The sequence below is a fragment of the Mustelus asterias genome, chromosome 16 (genome assembly GCF_964213995.1).
Source record: "Mustelus asterias chromosome 16, sMusAst1.hap1.1, whole genome shotgun sequence".
NCBI classification, from domain to species: domain Eukaryota; kingdom Metazoa; phylum Chordata; class Chondrichthyes; order Carcharhiniformes; family Triakidae; genus Mustelus; species Mustelus asterias.
Window position 1 is genome coordinate 93,813,044 of NC_135816.1, and position 20,691 is coordinate 93,833,734.

Consider the following 20,691-nt stretch of genomic DNA (forward strand, 5'->3'; position numbering starts at 1 on the left):
ATTAATCAACCACTAAACGTTACTGAAAGACAGTTCACCTTCCCACACACTTTTACCGGATTATGAGGCGAGGTATTCCTGTTTAAGGCATTCGGCATTACTTCTTTAGGGGTCAAATTTTGCTTCAGAACAAGATCAAACCTTTAACTATTGTAATGACAGTTCAAGAGAGCATTAACTCAATATATTTCCCCTCAACGACTGTTAAAAATAAACACTTTGACTATTTCTAACTTATGCTTACTTTTTTAAAAACGTATTCTGCAATCGTAATAATTGTTTACATATATTCATTTGTATGTCATGTTTCCAGTCAGCAAAAGGTATGGAACGTGCAACATTTGCAAGAGTTACCAAAGTCTAATCCAAAGCTACTACAATAATTATTCATTTCGGAGAGTGTGCTGATAAAGTCTAACAATTCCAGCCACCTCTGGCTTGAAGTGCAAGTTTTTTCAATCATCTTCATTGTTCCACTTCCATTGCATTATAGTGATGTGACAAAATGTTGGACTTGTTTCAGAAAACAAGGCTGTCTGTGTCTGCATCATGCACACATATATTACGATTGTTTGTTAAGTGTTGAAAAACATGCGGTGAAATTAAAATACTGCTTCCTAATGCTACAATAGGCCAACCTGATTTTTGGCACGTTGTGCCAGACAGTGATGGCCACATATTCTCGTCTCTTGCTGTTGCAGATTGTTTTGAAGTATATAGTTGTAAAACATTATTTACTTGTGCTTTAGAAGCCTTCTGTTTGTGTTTGTCTTTTGAATTAGCATACTGATAACATTGTTCATACTTAATCAAGATGAAGAAATATTTCACAAAAATAAACTTCGCAAAACGAACATGATGATGAGCATAACAAGTTCAGGAACGGAACATTTCAGAAGATATCGCTTAGATGAAAGGTATACTAAAAATGCAATTGTTTCTTCTTTTCGTGCGCAAAACCTTGTGGAAAATGAACTGCGAGCACAAGGGAGAGAACGTAAAGAATTGCAAATGTTAAACTTGAAGAACGATCTGGAAGAAATTGAGCTCTCTCCGTTACTGAGAAGCAGATGCTCCAAAACGGAAAACTCCGACATCACATTCTTATTTGGAGCGACAGGAATTGGAAAAAGCACCATGATACAGAAGATTATATGGGACTGGTCCATTGAGAAAATATATCAACAATTTAAATTTGTTTTCCCTTTTAAACTTCGATACTTGATTCCAATAGAAGAAAAAACATGCCTGAATGATCTGATACTTAATTCATTCCCATACTTGGAATTCCACCTGAAACATCTGTGGTCGGAACCAGGAAATATTTATATTTGACGATTTTGATGAAATTCAGCCAGCCTCCAATATCACCGGTGCAAATAGAGACACAGATCCCAGAATTCAATGTGTCCAACCGGACTGCTATTACAAAAGCTCTGACCTTGTGCACTTCCTGCTAAAGGGGCAATTGCTGAAAGGGTGTTCAGTGCTTGTAACAAGTCGACCTTGGAAACTTGAAACGTTAGCAAAGTCACAAATAAACCTAACTGCCGAAATCCGGGGATTCAATTCCAAGGAGACAAAACGCTTCTTTCAGCAGTATTTTGGCGACAAACAGTATGCTGCAGAAGTATTGAATTTCATTCAGCACAATGAAACATTGTACTCCCTGTGTTTCAACCCCTTCTACTGCACAGTGCTTTGTTCGTTTGTAGAAAAATACTGGCTAAAAGGAAGTGCGATGCCACCACACATAAATAGTGCAGAGGTTTTCTTCTCCTACATCAAATCTCTTCAAGAAAGATGCGGTTGCGCCACCGAGAATTCATGCAGCGAGTTGCTAAAAATTGGGGGATTGGCCTACGAGGGAATTTGCAACAATGTTGTTGTATTTAAAGAAGGACAATTAAAGCAGCACAATCTCCAAGGTTCTCGTTTAACACCAGTTTTTATGATAGAAATTACAGACAAAGAACCACATCGTTTTATGTACGCTTTCACCCATTCCGTTTTGCAGGGCTTTTTCGGCGCACTTATGAAAATTCAAGATATGTCGGGAAATAGACTGATAGATCAGCTCCAACGTTGGGAAACTTGCAGTGACGACAGATTTATGCTGTTTTCACGATTTCTCTTTGCTCTCTCATCACGACATTCGATTCATCTTTTTGATTTTCCATTTAGTGAACTGTCCTTTGAAACACACTCGGTTATGTCGGATTGGCTCAAACAGAACTGCCAAAAAATTGTTGATAAATTGGAAGATAGACGATGCCAACTAATGCTCTTAAAATTATTGCATTACATTGTTGAATATGGAGACAGACATACGACGATGGTTGCATTATCACAGTTAAACGCAATGCAATTCACAAAGTGTCACTTACAACCATCTGATTATGCAGCTTTATCAAGGTCACTAATGGACATTGGCACCTTTGAAGAGCTTAACCTCAGTGCTTGTGGTGTAGAACTCGAGACTCTTAATCAGCTCAAAGACGTCCTGCATAAAATCAAAATTCTCAGGTAATTCAGCAAACTATCATTTAATCAATAACTGTGCTCTGGTTTTGTGATATTTTCTGCCATCTAGGTGCTGCTACATTGAATGATAATAACATATATCAGCTTGAATGTTTGTATAATACCTGACGCAGCTTTCACCCTTTTTAGCTATAACTGATTGCATGTTGGGAGCATCACTTCTGAACCTTGTGCATATTTATGCCACATGTATCTCTGGGTTTATCAGTGTTATGTATTCCCCTTTGCTTCAAACAAAACATGTTGGATTTCAGGTTAAAACATACATATCGCAGAATTGCAGACTCAACTGCACAGAGAGAGGCAACCAACCTGGTGCTTGTCAGCGCTTTGAAGTTGTTAATCCAATTAGCTCTTCAACACAAATGAACTTTACCTCTTCAGGCTAATCGTCCAATTGCATTTCAAAATATATTGAATCGTTTCACACTATAAGTTCAGATTGAATATTTCAAAATGCAATGTCACAACATAAAGTGAGATATTTTCATCCCAAATCGCAATTTTAAATTTGTCCTGCTCTGAAGGAGATTATTTGTTCCATATTTTCCGTGCCGACTCTTAAAATTCAATCAAATCAGTCCTTTCTATCTACCGTTAGCTCTTCCCATGGACGTTTATTTCCATAAAATGCTTAGAAAATGTCCATTTAACTCGTAATTGCCCCTTGACAGGGAGGAAGTGTGTTACAGGTCATCAGTTCTCCCTGTCGGAAATCTTTATTCCTCACATTATTAATACATTTTGTTATAAAAAAGCAGTAATTTACGTACCCCTCTTCCTAAAGGATCAACACTTCAGAAGTCTTTCGCCATTTACCATGTCAAAAGCTGCCATGAATATTCTGTTTTACAATATCTGCACTCATTTTTTCCACATCCCACGGAAAGCATAGCAGGTGATTGAAGATGACCTTGCTAAAATGCTCATGTATGGGAACATTCTAGTATGAAGGCTGTACATTCTCTGAAGAATGCTAACAAAGTTAAATTCGCAGTGTCATCGTTCAACACCGACCCTTTAAGCATTTGGGCAGGAAATCAATTGATCGGCCATATTTATACAATGATTGAAAGTGCCCGTTAGTGCATGGTATTTTTGAGGTTTCTGCACGACATAATGCAAGTAACTTCGTCAAACGCAATAAAGATTATGCAATCCATACCAATTCTATTTCACCTGCAGTTGTTAATCCAATTAGCTTTTCAACACAAATAAACTTTACCTCTTCAAATTAATCGTCCAATTGCATTTCAAAATATATTGAATCATTTTACACTATAAGTTCGCTTAGAATATTTCAAAACGCATTTTTGAGAGACGGGATCTACAGGCATTTAGAGACACAAGGACTATTGGGACAGTCAACATGGCTTTGTGAGTGGAAAATCGTGTCTCACAAATTTGATTCAGTTTTCTGAAGGGGATAACCAAGAAGGGAGGTGAGGGCAGTACAGCTGATGTTGTCTACATGAACATTAGCAAGGCCTTTGACAAGGTACCATATGGTAGGTTGTGGCATTAGTTTAAATCTCACGGGATCCAGGGTAAGGTAGCCAAATGGATACAAAATTCGTTTGATAACAAAAGCCGGAGGGTGATTGTAGAGGGTTGTTCTTCAAACTAGAGTTCTGGGACCAGCGGTGTGCATCAGGGATCGGTGCTGGGTCCACTGTTATTTGTCAATTATCAATGATTTGGATGATAATTTAGGAGGCATGGTTATTAAGTTTGCAGATGACACCAAATTGGTGGCATAGTGGACAGTGAAGAAGGTTATGCAGGATTGCAACGGGACTTTGATCAATTGGGCCAATGGCATGACGAATGGCAGATGGAGTTTTATTTCGATAAATGAGAGGTGATGCATTTGGTCGATCGAACCAGGCAGGGCTTTTTCCTGGGCGTTTGGGAGAATTACAGAACAAAGGGATACAGGGGTACAGTTTCAAAGTTCCTTGAAAGTGGAGGCACAGGTGGACAGAATGGTGAAGAAGGCATTCGGAATGCTTGGTTTCCTTGGTCAGAACATTGAAAGAAGTTTAACAACACCAGGTTAAAGTCCAACAGGTTTATTTGGTAGCGAAAGCCACACAAGCTTTCGGAGCTGCAAGCCCCTTCTTCAGGTGAGTGGGAATTCTGTTCACAAACAGAGCATATAAAGACACAAACTCAATTTACATGAATAATGGTTGGAATGCGAATACTTACAACTAATCAAGTCTTTAAGAAACAAAACAATGTGAGTGGAGAGAGCATCAAGACAGGCTAAAAAGATGTGTATTGTCTCCATAAGAACATAAGAACATAAGAAATAGGAGCAGGAGTAGGCCATCTAGCCCCTCGAGCCTGCCCCGCCATTCAATAAGATCATGGCTGATCTGACGTGGATCAGTACCACTTACCCGCCTGATCCCCATAACCCTTAATACCCTTACCGATCAGGAATCCATCCATCCGCGCTTTAAACATATTCAGCGAGGTAGCCTCCACCACCTCAGTGGGCAGAGAATTCCAGAGATTCACCACCCTCTGGGAGAAGAAGTTCCTCCTCAACTCTGTCTTAAACCGACCCCCCTTTATTTTGAGGCTGTGTCCTCTAGTTTTAACTTCCTTACTAAGTGGAAAGAATCTCTCCGCCTCCACCCTATCCAGCCCCCGCATTATCTTATAAGTCTCCATAAGATCCCCCCTCATCCTTCTAAACTCCAACGAGTACAAACCCAATCTCCTCAGCCTCTCCTCATAATCCAAACCCCTCATCTCCGGTATCAACCTGGTGAACCTTCTCTGCACTCCCTCCAATGCCAAGATATCCTTCCTCATATAAGGGGACCAATACTGCACACAGTATTCCAGCTGCGGCCTCACCAATGCCCTGTACAGGTGCATCAAGACATCCCTGCTTTTATATTCTATCCCCCTCGCAATATAGGCCAACATCCCATTTGCCTTCTTGATCACCTGTTGTACCTGCAGACTGGGCTTTTGCGTCTCATGCACAAGGACCCCCAGATCCCTTTGCACGGTAGCATGTTTTAATTTGTTCCCATTGAGATAGTAAACCCATTTGTTATTATTTCCTCCAAAGTGTATAACCTCGCATTTCTCAACGTTATACTCCATTTGCCATATCCTCGCCCACTCACTCAGCCTGTCCAAATCTCTCTGCAGATCTTCTCCGTCCTCCACACAATTCACTTTTCCACTTATCTTTGTGTCGTCTGCAAACTTCGTTACCCTACACTCCGTCCCCTCCTCCAGATCATCTATATAAATGGTAAACAGTTGCGGCCCGAGTACCGATCCCTGCGGCACGCCACTAGTTACCTTCCTCCAACCGGAAAAACACCCATTTATTCCGACTCTTTGCTTCCTGTCGGATAGCCAGTCCCCAATCCACTTTAACACACTACCCCCAACTCCGTGTGCCCTAATCTTCTTCAGCAGCCTTTTATGGGGCACCTTATCAAACGCCTTTTGGAAATCCAAAAACACCGCATCCACCGGTTCTCCTCCATCAACCGCCCTAGTCACATCTTCATAAAAATCCAACATGTTCGTCAAGCACGACTTTCCCCTCATGAATCCATGCTGCGTCTGATTGATCGAACCATTTCTATCCAGATGCCCTGCTATCTCCTCTTTAATAATGGATTCCAGCATTTTCCCTACTACAGACGTTAAGCTGACCGGCCTATAGTTACCCGCCTTTTGTCTCCTTCCTTTTTTAAACAGCGGCGTAACATTAGCCGTTTTCCAATCAACCGGCACTACCCCAGAATGCAACGAGTTTTGATAAATAATCACTAACGCATCCACTATTACCTCTGACATTTCTTTCAATACCCTGGGATGCATTCCATCCGGACCCGGGGACTTGTCCACCTTCAGTCCCATTAGTCTACCCCGCACTGCCTCTCTGGTAACATTAATTGTATTAAGTATTTCTCCTGCTGCCAACCCTCTATCGTTAATATTTGGCAAACCATTTGTGTCCTCCACCGTGAAGACCGACACAAAAAACTTATTTAAAGACTCCAGACAAGACAACCAGTGAAACTCTGTGGGGGTTACAAATAGTGTGCCATGAACCCAATACCCCGGTTGAGGCCGTCCTCGTGTGTGCGGAACTTGGCTATCAGTTTCTGCTCTGCGACTCTGCGCCGTCGTGTGTCGCGAAGGCCGCCTTGGAGAATGCTTACCCGAATACCAGAGGCCGAATGCCCGTGACCGCTGAAGTGCTCCCCAACAGGAAGAGAACAGTTTTGCCTGGTGATTGTCGAGCGGTGTTCATTCATCCGTTGTCGCAGCGTCTGCATAGTTTCCCCAATGTACCATCCCTCGGGACATCCTTTCTTGCAGCGTATCAGGTAGACGCTGCAAGAACGGATGTCCCGAGGCATGGTACATTGGGGAAACTATGCAGACGCTGCGACAACGGATGAATGAACACCGCTCGACAATCGCCAGGCAAAACTGTTCTCTTCCTGTTGGGGAGCACTTCAGCGGTCACGGGCATTCGGCCTCTGATATTCGGGTAACCGTTCTCCAAGGCGGCCTTTGCGACACACGACGGCGCAGAGTCGCTGAGCAGAAACTGATAGCCAAGTTCCGCACACGCGAGGACGGCCTCAACCGGGATATTGGGTTCATGGCACACTATTTGTAACGCCCACAGAGTTTCACTGGCTGTCTTGTCTGGAGACAATACACATCTTTTTAGCCTGTCTTGATGCTCTCTCCACTCACATTGTTTTGTTTCTTAAAGACGTGATTAGTTGTAAGTATTCGCATTCCAACCATTATTCATGTAAATTGAGTTTGTGTCTTTATAAGCTCTGTTTGTGAACAGAATTCCCACTCACCTGAAGAAGGGGCTTGCAGCTCCGAAAGCTTGTGTGGCTTTTGCTACCAAATAAACCTGTTGGACTTTAACCTGGTGTTGTTAAACTTCTTACTGTGTTTACCCCAGTCCAACGCCGGCATCTCCACATCAGAACATTGAATACAGGGGTTGGGACATCTTGCTGAAGTTGTACAAGACATTGGTAAGACCACACGTGAAATACTATGTTCAGTTCGGTTTACCCTATTATAGAAAGGATATTATTAAACTAGAAAGAATACAGAAAAGACTTACTCGTATGCTACCAAGGCTTGATGGTTTGAGTTTTAAGGAGAGGCTGGATAGACTGGGAATTTTTTCTCTGGAGCGTAGGAGGCTGAGGGGTGATCTTATCGAGCTGTATAAAATAATGAGGGGCATAGATCAACTAGATAATCAATATCTTTTCCCAAAGTTATGGGAGTCCAAAACGAGAGGACACAGGTTTCAGGCGTGAGGGGAAAGATGCAAAAGGTTGTAGAGGGGCAATTCTTTCACACAGACGGTGCCGGGAACAAGCTGCCAGGGATTGTAGTAGAGGGAGGTTCAAATTTGTCTTTTAAAAAGCGTTCAGACATTTACATGGACAAGGTGCGTTTAGGGGGATACGGGCCAAACACGGGCAATTGGGATTAGTCCAGGGGTTAAATAACGGGCAGCATGGACATGTTGGACGGAAGGGCCCGTATCCATGCTGTAAAATTCTATGAGTCTATGACTCTATGACTTTAATTGAAGCCTTATGATAAATTTAACGTATTAACATAATGTTCCCTCATAGACCTATTTTCCAGTTTCCTTGCATCAACTCCCAGCTTCGAACTTAAAAATAACGTAATTTTTTTAGCTTCATCAATAACATATTGGTGAAGCAAGCTTTCGTGGGCACATTGAGAGAAATCTTCCCCTTTCATATGCTTCATCATATCATTATTTGAATCGATATTTCAAAACAAACCATCTCTATATATTACACTGAAAATGTTTTTGAGAGACGCTCTGATGCCATAGCTGACTTGTTCGGGTAATTATCATTCTTCCAACTGAGTCGCACAAAATGTCTCGAGTACTGTTATCTTGTTCTTGTTTCCTCAACGTAATTCTCAAAGATCTTCTACATTTCAAAAGAAATTGTGTTTCCCATGAAATACGCGTCTTTTCTTTTGCCATAGATATGTCGACTGAACACCTTGTTCAATTAAATGTTTATTGTTAACCCCATTCTTTGTGTATTGTCTTTTTCCACGAATCCACAAAATCTTATTTCCAGGCAGCTGTTTTGCTTCGAATCAATCAAAAATGATCACTTTGTGTTTATTTAATTCATTGAAAAATTTATTTCAGTTTCTTATCGTGCCCCGTGTGCATCCTCCTTTTTGTTTCTTCTATTGTTACCCAACAGTTCCATTGCTTTATTCCACACTCTCCTCTATTCGATAATGGTCCTGACTCTCTTGCAAATATGACCATTCTCAATCCACACTCGTGGTTTTCACCGTGCACACCTTGGTCCAATTATTATTTCACTGCATTTAGGACCTCCACACTCCTGCCACATTTCTATTTAGGTCCATCCTTCACCATTCGTTACCATTCGCTGAAAAATGTAATGCCGACTGTCCAGATTGAGAGTTGCACCTAACCCCGAAGATTTCTGCAACCTAAGCAATTTCCCACTGTTCCATACGTTCACCAAACAATGAATACAGTTTTTTTCTGCCCATGGTGTGACTTCCTCCAGAAAGTTTTGATCCAGATTGCAACAAACCTAACTAATATACCGCAGTGTTTCTCTAAATTAAGAATTGCTGCCTGTGATGCAACGCATTTGATAGAGATGCTACATGGGGCCCTCGAAGGTGCATGTCGCGTGCTGATGCTCTCAATATAGCAATTGAAAAGGGAAGGGTTCAATTATCATCCACGATCTAATCAGTAATTTGATTAGCTTCTTTTGTAACTTAATTTGTACCAGATATATATCAATAATCTAATTAATACCTGCGTTGAGCGAATACACCTTTTTAATCGCAGCCTCATCCTTGTGAACTCCATTTAGCATCTATTATGCCAGTTGAGCTGCAAATGTAAAACAACACCTTAAAGTTCGAGGGTGCCAAGTTCAGTTAGTGTAATTGTTCCGACAGGGAAATTAAACATAACTTTGAATCCAACATGGGAGTTAAATATGTGCTGTTATTTGAAATCACTGCTTACAATTCTGAGAAAAAGCTAGGGAGATCACTTCATTTCCTGTCTGCTCTCTGAATCTTTGGTACTCTGTTCAGGTCTTGGCTTCATTTGCCCGCCCAATCGGACATATCCCCATTTGAACAACAGCCAAACTGTGATTGACTGTTTTTAATTGCACCATGAATAAAATTCCCCAAGTTAAAGTACTATATCGAATCAGTTAGACACTGTACCTAGATCTGTGAGGTTCGATTCTTGGCGAAGGAAGTTATGTTATCTTTATACTTTCAGACATGGGCAGCGTATGTGACACCAGTTATCTCTGCTGCCTCATAATTATAGGTGACGAGGTTCGATTCCGGCCATGGTCTGTGCGAAGAATACACGTTTGCCCCATGTCTGCTTGCGCTTCTGATGGGTGTTCCCGTTTCCTCCCAAAATGTGCACATTAGAATTTAATTTGACTGGCAAATATTATGTTCACTTCTGGACGACTAACCTTTCTTAAGATTAACATAGTACTTTTCTGCTCTTAATTTTGATTACTTTTATTTATGAGCAGACTGAATGAAACTAAAATTGGAGCTTCGGGAGCGAAAGTGCTCTCTTCTGTTCTGACGAAAGAGGCTTGCAAAATACAGACACTGGAGTGAGTGAGAAAATGTTTATTTATTTTCTCCTGAAACACAACAATATCGTACCAGATCAATATGTTTTATTATCAAACAGACGACTATATAAAGTAATTCGAATATCTTCCTGATTTACATTAAGACTGCAATTATTTCGATGTTGAAAAAAAATGAGTGCTGCATGTGCAAGTTTTTCCTACGATTTTCTAAATTCAAAACAATTACTTCTTAATATCATATCATTTTCGTGAGTGTGTTCTTAGTATAAACCGAAAATATGATTTTGTTCACAATAAGTTGAAATCTAACGACCTTACAGATGACTGTGTGCAACACTTGTTCCTTGGTCTCAGTGCAAACCGTTCATTGATGAAATTGGACCTGAGTAACGACAGTCAAAATGGCGAACAGGCAAACTCACTGACCGACAAATCTATTCCTGCATTGCAGCGAATCAGCTCCGATAACGCGGTTATCAAAGAAATTAGGTGTGTTTTCTTACTTCCACGCTGTTCAAAAGTTAAACATATTACTCGACCATGATCATACCAACTTTTCAAGAGGAAATCATATTATTTCGTTATGAATTTACTTACAGCGTGAGGATCGTAGTGGTGATGTTTTCTGATTAATCGTTAAGAGCCAAGGGTTCTGGGTTACCATTCCACCAAATAAGTTGGAATTTTAAAAAACAACAAAATAGAAAGGGTAGATTTGTAATGAAGAAAATAATGTAAAACCAGTGCACGTCACTTCATTCGAAATTTAAAATAAGACAAGGAAATATCTGTTCTATTATTGCCCCTCATGGAAGATAACGGATCGTCCATACCTGCATTCGCCAATATGTGCTGCATAACCTCCGACAGCATATTTCAATATTAACTGGCAGATAATTTGCGTTGCCAAATGCAGAGCTGCATCAACACTGCAAAACAAACTATCAACTCCTTGAAGATTTACAAGGATGTTGCCTGGATTGGTTGGCATGCCTGATGAGGACAGGTTGAGGGAGTTCGATCTTTTCTCCTTGGACAGACGGAGGATGAAAGGTGAACTGATAGAGGTGAACAAGATGTTAAGAGGTAGAGATGAGGTTGATTCTCGGAGGCTTTTTCCCAGGGCTGAAATAGCTGCTACGAGAGGACACAGGTTTAAGGTGCTGGGGGGTAGGTACAGAGGAGATGTCATGGGTAAGTTTTTCACTCAGAGGGTGGTGGGTTAGTGGAATCGGCTGCCGTCAGTGGTGGTTGGGACAAACTCGATAGAGTCTTTTAAGAGACTTCTGGATGAGGACATGGGACTTAATAGGATTGAGGGTTATAGGTAAGCCTATGTATAAGCTAAGGTAGGTAGGAACATGACTGGTGCAACTTGTGGGCCGAAGGGCCTGTTTGTGCTGTACTTTTTCTATGTTCTATGTTTCTAATGCAAACTTTGTGAGACTTTGCAAATGCATTTTTATTAACGTAATGGTGGCTGCCCCCAAAGAAGTGCAACTCGCTTAAATGTTCGTCAATGAACAACAAGACTGATACGTCTACTTATCACTGAGCGCATGAAATAGGGATCTCAGGAAATCGATGTTTCAGCTGATGTACAGGAGACCCCATTTCCAAAATTGATTATGTCCTGAACCACTGGAACGTCAGTCAAAAGATGACCTATCATATTTGGTATGGTGATGAGCGAAGTCAAATTGATGACGGCTCCCCTCAATTAAATGTTGCCATGAAAAAAAATGCAATATTTTCAACCGAATATTTGTCATGAAATTTCCACGTTGCTTAAAGGCTAGCATTGTGCCCGTCTCTTATTTTCCATGATTTCATTGACATACTCGAGTATTTCAGAGGGCAACCACGGAACAACCTCTGTGTGACGGATCTTGTCTCACACATAGACCAGTACAGGAGAGAAACATTTTCTTCCTAAAAGACAGCAGTAAACCAGATGCCTTTCTACACTCGTCGATGATCGTTTCGTGATTATTATGAATGTGAATTGCCTTGAATTGCAGACTTAACATCTCAATTTAAAATGCACCAGTGTCCATGGTGTATTGAACATTCCTTCTCACAGCATTATCCTGGGTAAGCAGAATACTGAATTACACTATTGTTGCAGGAATTTCTCCTCATATTAGTTGATATTTATGCATTTCTGTTGAACAAAGCTTGGAACATAAATTTCTAGTTCAAAGTCGCCGATTGCATCCAGAGAGGGAACATTAATGTGCATGACGCTGCTAACAGTATGGCTCAGTTGTGATGGCATACTTACCAAACTTCTACTTCGGCAAGTGGGGAGAGAAGAAAAAAGTGCAGAAGGAATGCAAAGGCCCAGTATCATCAATTTGCCAGTGCAGTGTTCAGTTTCCCATATTGTAATGTGTAAGATGAGTGTGTAACCCATGCCTTATAGATACCACGGATTACTGGGTGCAACATTTGTCTGCCACCACCAACATGCAAAAAGGGAGTGACCAATAACAAATCCGGCAGCTCAAAAAACAGAATTCTGTTACGGTCTTATTGGCTATTGCACTCGGCAGAAATTTAGTTCACTACAATCTGAAGGTCTCATTGTCCAGATGTCTCTCAATCTAGATTTTGGTACGAAACATAACTGTGACACAAATGACTTTCGGTGTATCTATCCAGAAGATCAGAGAAAAGATGATATATTGTAATATAAAAGCTTCAAACTCACCAACATTGAGCAGAGGATAAGAAATCAATTGTAAAATGGGCAAGATATAATCACGTTTCTGTAACCGCAGCTACTTCACTGACTGCAGACCAGACTCTCGTGTTGTCTCATTTTTGGTGGCATACAAGGACACTGGTTATGACAGCAGCAGTGACGCACGTTTGATTCCGGCCTTTGGTGACTGTATGGAGTTTGCACATTCTCCCCATATCGAAGTGACTGTCCTCCGTGTTCTCTATCTTCCTCCAACAGTCCAATGTTTTTCATGTTACGTGGATTTGCCGTGCTAAATTGCATCTTAAAGTCCGAAGATATGCTGGCGAGGTGAACGGACAATGATGAATGTGCAGGTGTACGGGATAGAACAAAGAACAATACAACACAGGAGCAGGCCCTTCGGCCCTCCAAGCCTGCGCCGCTCATGTGCCGACTAAACCATTCTTTTCTATCCCACTACTCCCAGTCTGTTCATGTGGTTATCGAGATAATTCTTAAACGATCCCAGCGTGTCCGCCTCAATGACCTTGCTTGGCAGTGTATTCCAGGCCCCCACCACCCTCTGTGTAAAATACGTCCCCCTGACATGTGTGTTGAAACTTGCCCCCCTCACCTTGAACCGGTGACCCCTTCCGTCCATCACCTCCGACCAGGGAAAACGCTTCCTACTGTTCACTCTATCTATGCCCTTCATAATTTTATACACCTCTATTAGTCGCCCCTCATCCTCCGTCTTTCCAGGGAGAACAACTCCATTTTACGCAATCTCTCCTCATAGGTAAGACCCTCCATACCAGGCAACATCCTGGTAAACCTTCACTGTAGTATCTCCAAAGCCTCCAAGTCCTTCTGGTAGTGTGGCGACCAGAACTGGACGCAGTATTCCAAATGTGGCCTCACCATCGTTCTATACAGCTGCAACATCATATGCCATCTTTTAAATTCTATGCCCCGTCCAATAAAGGCAAGCATGCCGTATGCCTTCTTCACCACTCTCTTCACCTGTGCTGCCACCTTTAAGGATATGTGGACTTGTACACCCAGTTCCATCTGTGTGTCGATACTCCTGATGGTTCTGCCATTTATTGTATAGCTCCCCCTTACATTAGATCTACCGAAATGCATCACTTCGCATTTAACTGGATTAAATTCCATCTGCCATTTCTCCGCTCAATGTTCCAGCCTATCTATATCCTGCTGAATTCTCTGATAATGTTCATCACGATCCGCAACTGCAGCAATCTTTGTGTCGTCCGCAAACATACTGATCAAACCAGTTACATCTTCCTCCAAATCTCTCTCTCTCTCTCTCTCTATATATATATATATATCGCAAACAGCAGAGCTCCCAGTACAGATCCCTGCGGAACACCACTAGTCACAGACCTCCAACTGGAAAAAGACCCCTCCACTGCTACCCTCTGTCTTCTATGGCTAATAATAGGTGGAGATGCCGGCGTTGGACTGGGGTGAACACAATAAGAAGTCTCACAACACCAGGTTAAAGTCCAACAGGTTTATTTGGTAGCAAATACCATAAGCTTTTGGAGCGCTGCTTCTTCGTCAGATGGAGTGGAAATGTGCTCTCAAACAGTGCACAGAGACACAACATCAAGTTCCAGAATACTGATTAGAATGCGAATCCCTAAAGCCAGCCAAGTCTTAAAGGTACAGACAATGTGGGTGGAGGGAGCATTAAACACAGGTTAAAGAGATGTGTATTGTCTCCGGACAGTGAGATTCTGCAAGCCCAGGAGGCAAGCTGTGGGGGTTACTGATAATGTGACATAAATCCAACATCCCGGTTTAGGCCGTCCTCATGTGTGCAGAACTTGGCTATCAGTTTCTGCTCAGCGACTCTGCGCTGTCGTGTGTCGTGAAGGCCGCCTTGGAGAATGCTTACCTGAAGATCCAAGGCTGAGATCCAAGGTAGATCTACCTTTAAGACCTGGCTGGCTGTAGGGATTCGCATTATATGGCTAAGCCAGTTCTCCACCCATCTAGCTAACTCCCCATTTATCCCGTGAGATGTAACCTTATGCACCAGCCTGCCATGAGGGACCTTGTCAAATGCTTTACTAAAATCCATATAGACGACATCCACGGCCCTTCCCTCGTCAATCGTTTTTGTCACCTCCTGAAAAGACTCAACCAAATTTGTGAGGCATGACCTCCCTCGTAAAAAAACCATGCTGTCTCTCGCTAATGAGATTATTCAGTTCTAAATGCGCATATATCCTATCGCTAAGAACCTTCTCTAACAACTTCCCTACCACGGACGTCAAGCTCACCGGCCTATACATACCCGGGTTATCCTTGCTACCCTTCTTAAATAACGGGACCACATTTGCTATCCTCCAATCCTCTGGGACCTCAACTGTGTCCTATGAAGAAACAAAGATTTCTGTTAGAGGCCCAGCAATTGCATCTCTCGCCTCCCTGTGGAGTCTAGGATAGATGCCACCTGGCCCTGGGGATTTGTCTGTCTTAATGTTTCCTAAAAAACCTAACACTTCCTCCTTTGTAATTGAGATTTTTTCAAACAGGTCAACACATCTCTCTGAGACACTATCAGTCAACATGTCCCTCTCCTTTTTGAATACTGATGCAACGTATTCGTTTAGGATCTCCGACTTCGTTTGCTTCTAAGCATAATTCCGCTACCTTGAGTCCCTGAGAGGCCCGATTCTTTCCCTAACAGCCCTCTTGTTCCTAACGTATGTATAAAATGCCTTAGGATTCTCCTTAATCCTGACTGCCAAGGATATTTTGTGACCCCTTTTTGCCCTTCTAAATCCCTGTTTGAGTTATTTTCTACGTTCCCTGCATTCCTCCAGTGCTTCGTCTGTTTTTAGCTGCCTGGACCTCATGTATGCCTCTTTTTTCTTTTTGATTAGACCCACAATTTCACTGGTTATCCCCGGCTCTCGAATCCTACCTTTCCTATTCTTCCTCTTTACAGGCACATGCCTGTCCTGCAGTCCTATCAACTGCTCCTTAAAATACTCCCACATGCCAGATGTGGAGTTACCCTCGAACAGCCTCTCCCAATCAACAGCCACCAAATCCTGCCTAATCCGCATGTACTTAGCCTTCCCCCAATTCAGCACCTTACCCAGAGGACAACACTCAACTTTTCCCACTACGATCCTAACGTTTACAGAACTGTGGTCACTATTTGCCACATGTACCCCTACTGCCATTTTGGTGACCTCACCGGGCTCATTCCCCAGTACTTGGTCCAGTATAGCCCTCCCTCTAGTTGGACTGTCAACATATTGTTCCAAAGAACCTTCCTGTACGCATTTTATAAATTTGCTGGAATACGTGGCATGCATCGTGTAATACGCTGGAATACGTGGCATACATCACTTTTAGAATGCTGGTGAAGACGTAATGCGTCGAATGCCCTCGTTCTGCACTGTAGGGACCTTTTGGTCTCGGGGATTCAAAGTGGTGTCTACGTAACACTGCGTTGTTAGCTAATTTAAATCATGATAATTATGAATTATTAGGTATATTATTATAAGGAGCCAATGCTTCATCTTGCCAGAAAGAGTTTTGGTGCAGGTCAACAAGGTATTGAACGACTTTTTAGTTGATTTGGAACTCGCTGGCACGTGGAATTACAAATGTAATAGTTTAGAAGTTCACACACATGCTTTGTATTTAAGTACTTCATGATTGCACAGGCAAGGCGTGTGCTGTGAAAGGCTCTCGTCTTTCAATCTTCCGCACAGGTTCACAAGCATATAAAATCTACAGTGAAGAACAATTTATAATGTAGGTGAAGGCAATGGTTATTTGTGGGCAAGATGTGTATCAGTGGCCGAGGCATTATCGTAGAGAATGCGTGAAAGAACTTAGTAAGGGTTTGCTGCCGAGCTTTTTTTACCAAAATAAATGATGAACTTTAAAATAGTAATTTTGAATGCAGCATTATCACTATGCAGAATAAATGGCAGAATGAAATCGATAATTATTCATTTATCGTATTGCTACTATATATTTCAGATTGATGCACAATCAATTTTCAGCACAAGGACAACGCATGCTCAAGTCACTGCACGTGTCGAATGGTTTGGCTTTCTTCACGGAATGAAAGCATTTTAATATGTTTTGTGCAAAAGTTTTAATTATATTCAGTAGAAATAAGTCTATCTAATCAGAATATTTTCTGAATAAGTTTATTGGACCTGCCTCAGGTGAATAAACACAGGCTGGCAGGATTATTGGATGTAAAATCTGTATCTTGACTCCAATCATTAAAATTATACACAGCTACTTTTAATCTTGTGATGCGGAGAAATAATACGGCAGTCTTTTGATTTCCTTATCATTATTTTGTTCTTATCTTTGCAATACGTCCTTGAGATGCGGGAGACCACAGGCATGGCGGTTAAAATGTTGCTTATTTAACTCCTGATTTATTGCCATTTTAGTTGAGGCCGTCATTCCAGTCACAGCATTATTTCACTTCCATCCGCCAATGAATACAATGTAGTTTAATCAACGTGCGAGTCGCAGCAACACAACTGTTGATTCGGCACTTTGCAATCTCTGAGACTGTGACCAATATTTTCATTTGCTCAGCAAGTGCCGCTGATGCTTCCGCTGTTGTGCAAAGAGATATTCTTCACGATGTTGTCTCAACAGTAAAGGACGGATATTGGGTTCATTTTTTCCTGTTGACTGTTATTGCTTCACAACCGATGATAACGACGTACGAACGATATCACGAATTTGAAGCCCTGAAATGAAGAGCAGCTAATTTATCGGTTACATTCAATTCGTCAATGCACGTTATGAGTTCTGGTACTGTTTGATCGATTTAGTGTTAATTTCTGTTCGAACAAATCTTGCTATTATTTGCAGAACTGCATCATAGTGTAATGAATGGTAATTATTTGAAATAATATTGAAATACATGTAGCATCTTTGCAATAACCACATCGAAGTATGTATTAGACTCTTGAGCAGCAAAATAAATACTGAAAACTGTTTGAATAGCGAGATTGAAACAATGCAAACCATATTGTTCGAGATTGTCACAAAACAATATCGAAATAAACATCGAATATATCATTGATGTGACTGTTTCACTCCTAACATAATCGTACTAAGTTCAGCTGATCGTTGAACAGATCCCCTTTGAATAACACCCCTGCCCTACCAGCACACGCCCTCATCCGACAGAACGTGCCCTCACATTAGCCATTTTTCGGTGAGCTTGTTTGACTTCATCTAAATTAAAATATCTCTACGAGTAGCAGCCTGGATCATAGTTAATGTCTGTCTTGTGGTACTGTATAGGAACATTCTTTTTCTCTCCTTTTTTTTTAAACACAGACCCACGAGGCCCACAAATGAGTCGGATTAATTAATTGTTTTTGTTGGTGTGTTTTCTTGTGTGTTCCAGGCAGTTCAACACCACAAATTTTGCTGCAATATTCAACTTATCCCTTACCATCACATAAACTACATTCAACACTATCCTTTTCTTTCTCGACTTCTCTCTCTTTTTTTCTGAGGACAACCTTCCAAATGCCGATCAATATTAATGCAGTTACATCCACTGCCACCTCGACTTCATGTTCTCACACTCCATGCCCTGTAAGTAGTCCATTCTATGAATCAAGTTGTTTCATCTCAGTCTCGTCTGTTTTGAGGATGCAATTGCCCGCAATATCAATATCATGTGGGGAAGAGGAATCAAGGTTCAGATGGCTCGATTGAGGGTTACACGTTAGCAAGGAATGAGCTGAAAAGGGGGCTTAGGAGAGCTAGGAGGGGACATGAGAATCCTTGGCGTGTCGGATCAAGGAAAACCCCAAGGCTTTTTATTCTTACGTGAGGAATAAAAGAATGACCAGGGGGAGGTTAGGGCCGGTCAAAGACAGTAGTGGGGACTTGTGTATGGAGTCAGTAGAGATAGGCGAGGTGATGAATGAATATTTTTCTTCAGTGTTCACCAAGGAGAGGGGCCATGTTTTTGAGGAAGAGAATATGTTACAGGCTAATAGGCTGGAGGAAATAGATGTTCGCAGGAGGATGTCCTGGCAGTTTAGAATAAACTGAAGGTCGATATGTCCCCTGGGCCTGATGAAATGTATCCGAGGATTCTTTGGGAGGCAAGGGATGAGATTGCAGAGCCTTTGGCTTTGATCTTTGAGTCCTCGCTGTCCACGGGGATATGCCAGAGGACTGGAGACTGGCGAATGTTGTTCCTCTGTTTAAGAAAGGGAATAGAAATGACCCTGGCAATTATAGACCGGTTAGTCTTACTTCGGTGGTTGGGAAATTGAAGGAAAAAGTCCTTAGGGATGGGATTTACGACCATTTAGAAAGATGTGGATTAATCCGGGATCGTCAGCACGGATTCGTGAAGGGCAGGTCGTGCCTCACAAATTTGATAGCATTTTTTGAGGAGGTAACTAAGTGTGTTGATGAAGGTAGGGCAGCTGATGCCATATACATGGATTTTAGTTAGGCGTTTGATAAGGTCCCCCATGGTCGGCTTATGATTAAAGTGAGGAGATTTGGGATGGAGGGAAAGTTGGCCGATTGGATAGGTAACTGGCTGTCTGATCGAAGACAGAGGGTGGTGATGGACGGAAAAGTTTCGGATTGGAGGCAGGTTGCTAGCGGAGTGCCACAGGGATCAGTGCTTGGTCCTCTGCTCTTTGTGAATTTTATTAATGACTTGGAGGAGGTGGCTGAAGGGTGGATTAGTAAATTTGCTGATGACACCAAGATTGGTGGAGTAGTGGTTGAGGTGGAGGGCTGTTGTAGGCTGCAAAGAGACATAGATAGGATGCAAAACTCGGCTGAAAATTGGCAAATGGAGTTTAACCCTGATAAATGTGAGGTGATTCATTTTGGTAGGAGAAATTTAAATGTGCATTACAGGGTCAAAGGTCGGGTTCAAAAGACTGTGGAGGGACAGAGAGATCTTGGGGTCCATATCCACAGATCTCTAAAGGTTGCTACTCAAGTGGATAGAGCTGTGAAGAAGGCCTATAGTGTGTTAGCTTTTATTAACAGGGGGTTGGAATTTAAGAGCCGTGGGGTTATGCTGCAACTGATAGGGGCCTTGGTGAGCCCACATTTGGAATATTGTGTGCAGTACTGGTCACCTCACTACAAGAAGGATGTGGAAGCGCTGGAAAGAGTGCAGAGGAGATTTACCAGGATGCTGCCGGGTTTGGAGGGTAGGTCTTCTGAGGAAAGGTTGAGGGAGCGAGAGCTGTTCTCTCTGGAGCGGAGGAGGTTGAGGGGAGACTTAATAGAGGTTTATAAAATGATGAAGGGGATAGATAGAGTGAATGTTCAAAGACTATTTCCTCGGGTGGATGGAGCTATTACAAGGGGGCATAACTATAGGGTTCGTGGTGGGAGATATAGGAAGGTTGTCAGAGGTAGATTCTTTACGCAAAGAGTGGTTGGGGTGTGGAATGGCCTGCCTGCAGTGATAGTGGAGTCAGACACTTTAGGAACATTTAAGCGGTTATTGGATAGGCACATGGAGCACACCAGGATGATAGGGAGTGGGATAGCTTGATCTTGGTTTCAGATAAAGCTCGGCACAACATCGTGGGCCGAAGCGCCTGTTCTGTGCTGTACTGTCCTATGTTCTATTCCGTAATACCCACGTTTCTTCAACTGCTTGTTCACAGCAGTATTCTTAAGAAGGATGTTAGGAGGAAATGTTGCTTTTTATGGATT

At 42.0% G+C, this 20,691-nt stretch overlaps 1 protein-coding gene across 1 annotated transcript; it reads left to right on the forward strand.

Annotated features, from left to right (window-relative positions):
• The first annotated feature begins 904 nt into the window (after window positions 1–904).
• Window positions 905–18,050, forward strand: LOC144505542 (NACHT, LRR and PYD domains-containing protein 10-like). The gene is made up of 4 exons (XM_078231671.1): window positions 905–2,526; window positions 10,188–10,274; window positions 10,555–10,745; window positions 16,981–18,050. The coding sequence occupies exons 1-3, from the start codon at window positions 1,742–1,744 to the stop codon at window positions 10,556–10,558; spliced, it is 876 nt and encodes a 291-aa protein (XP_078087797.1). The 5' UTR covers window positions 905–1,741; the 3' UTR covers window positions 10,559–10,745; window positions 16,981–18,050.
• Window positions 18,051–20,691: the final 2,641 nt, after the last annotated feature.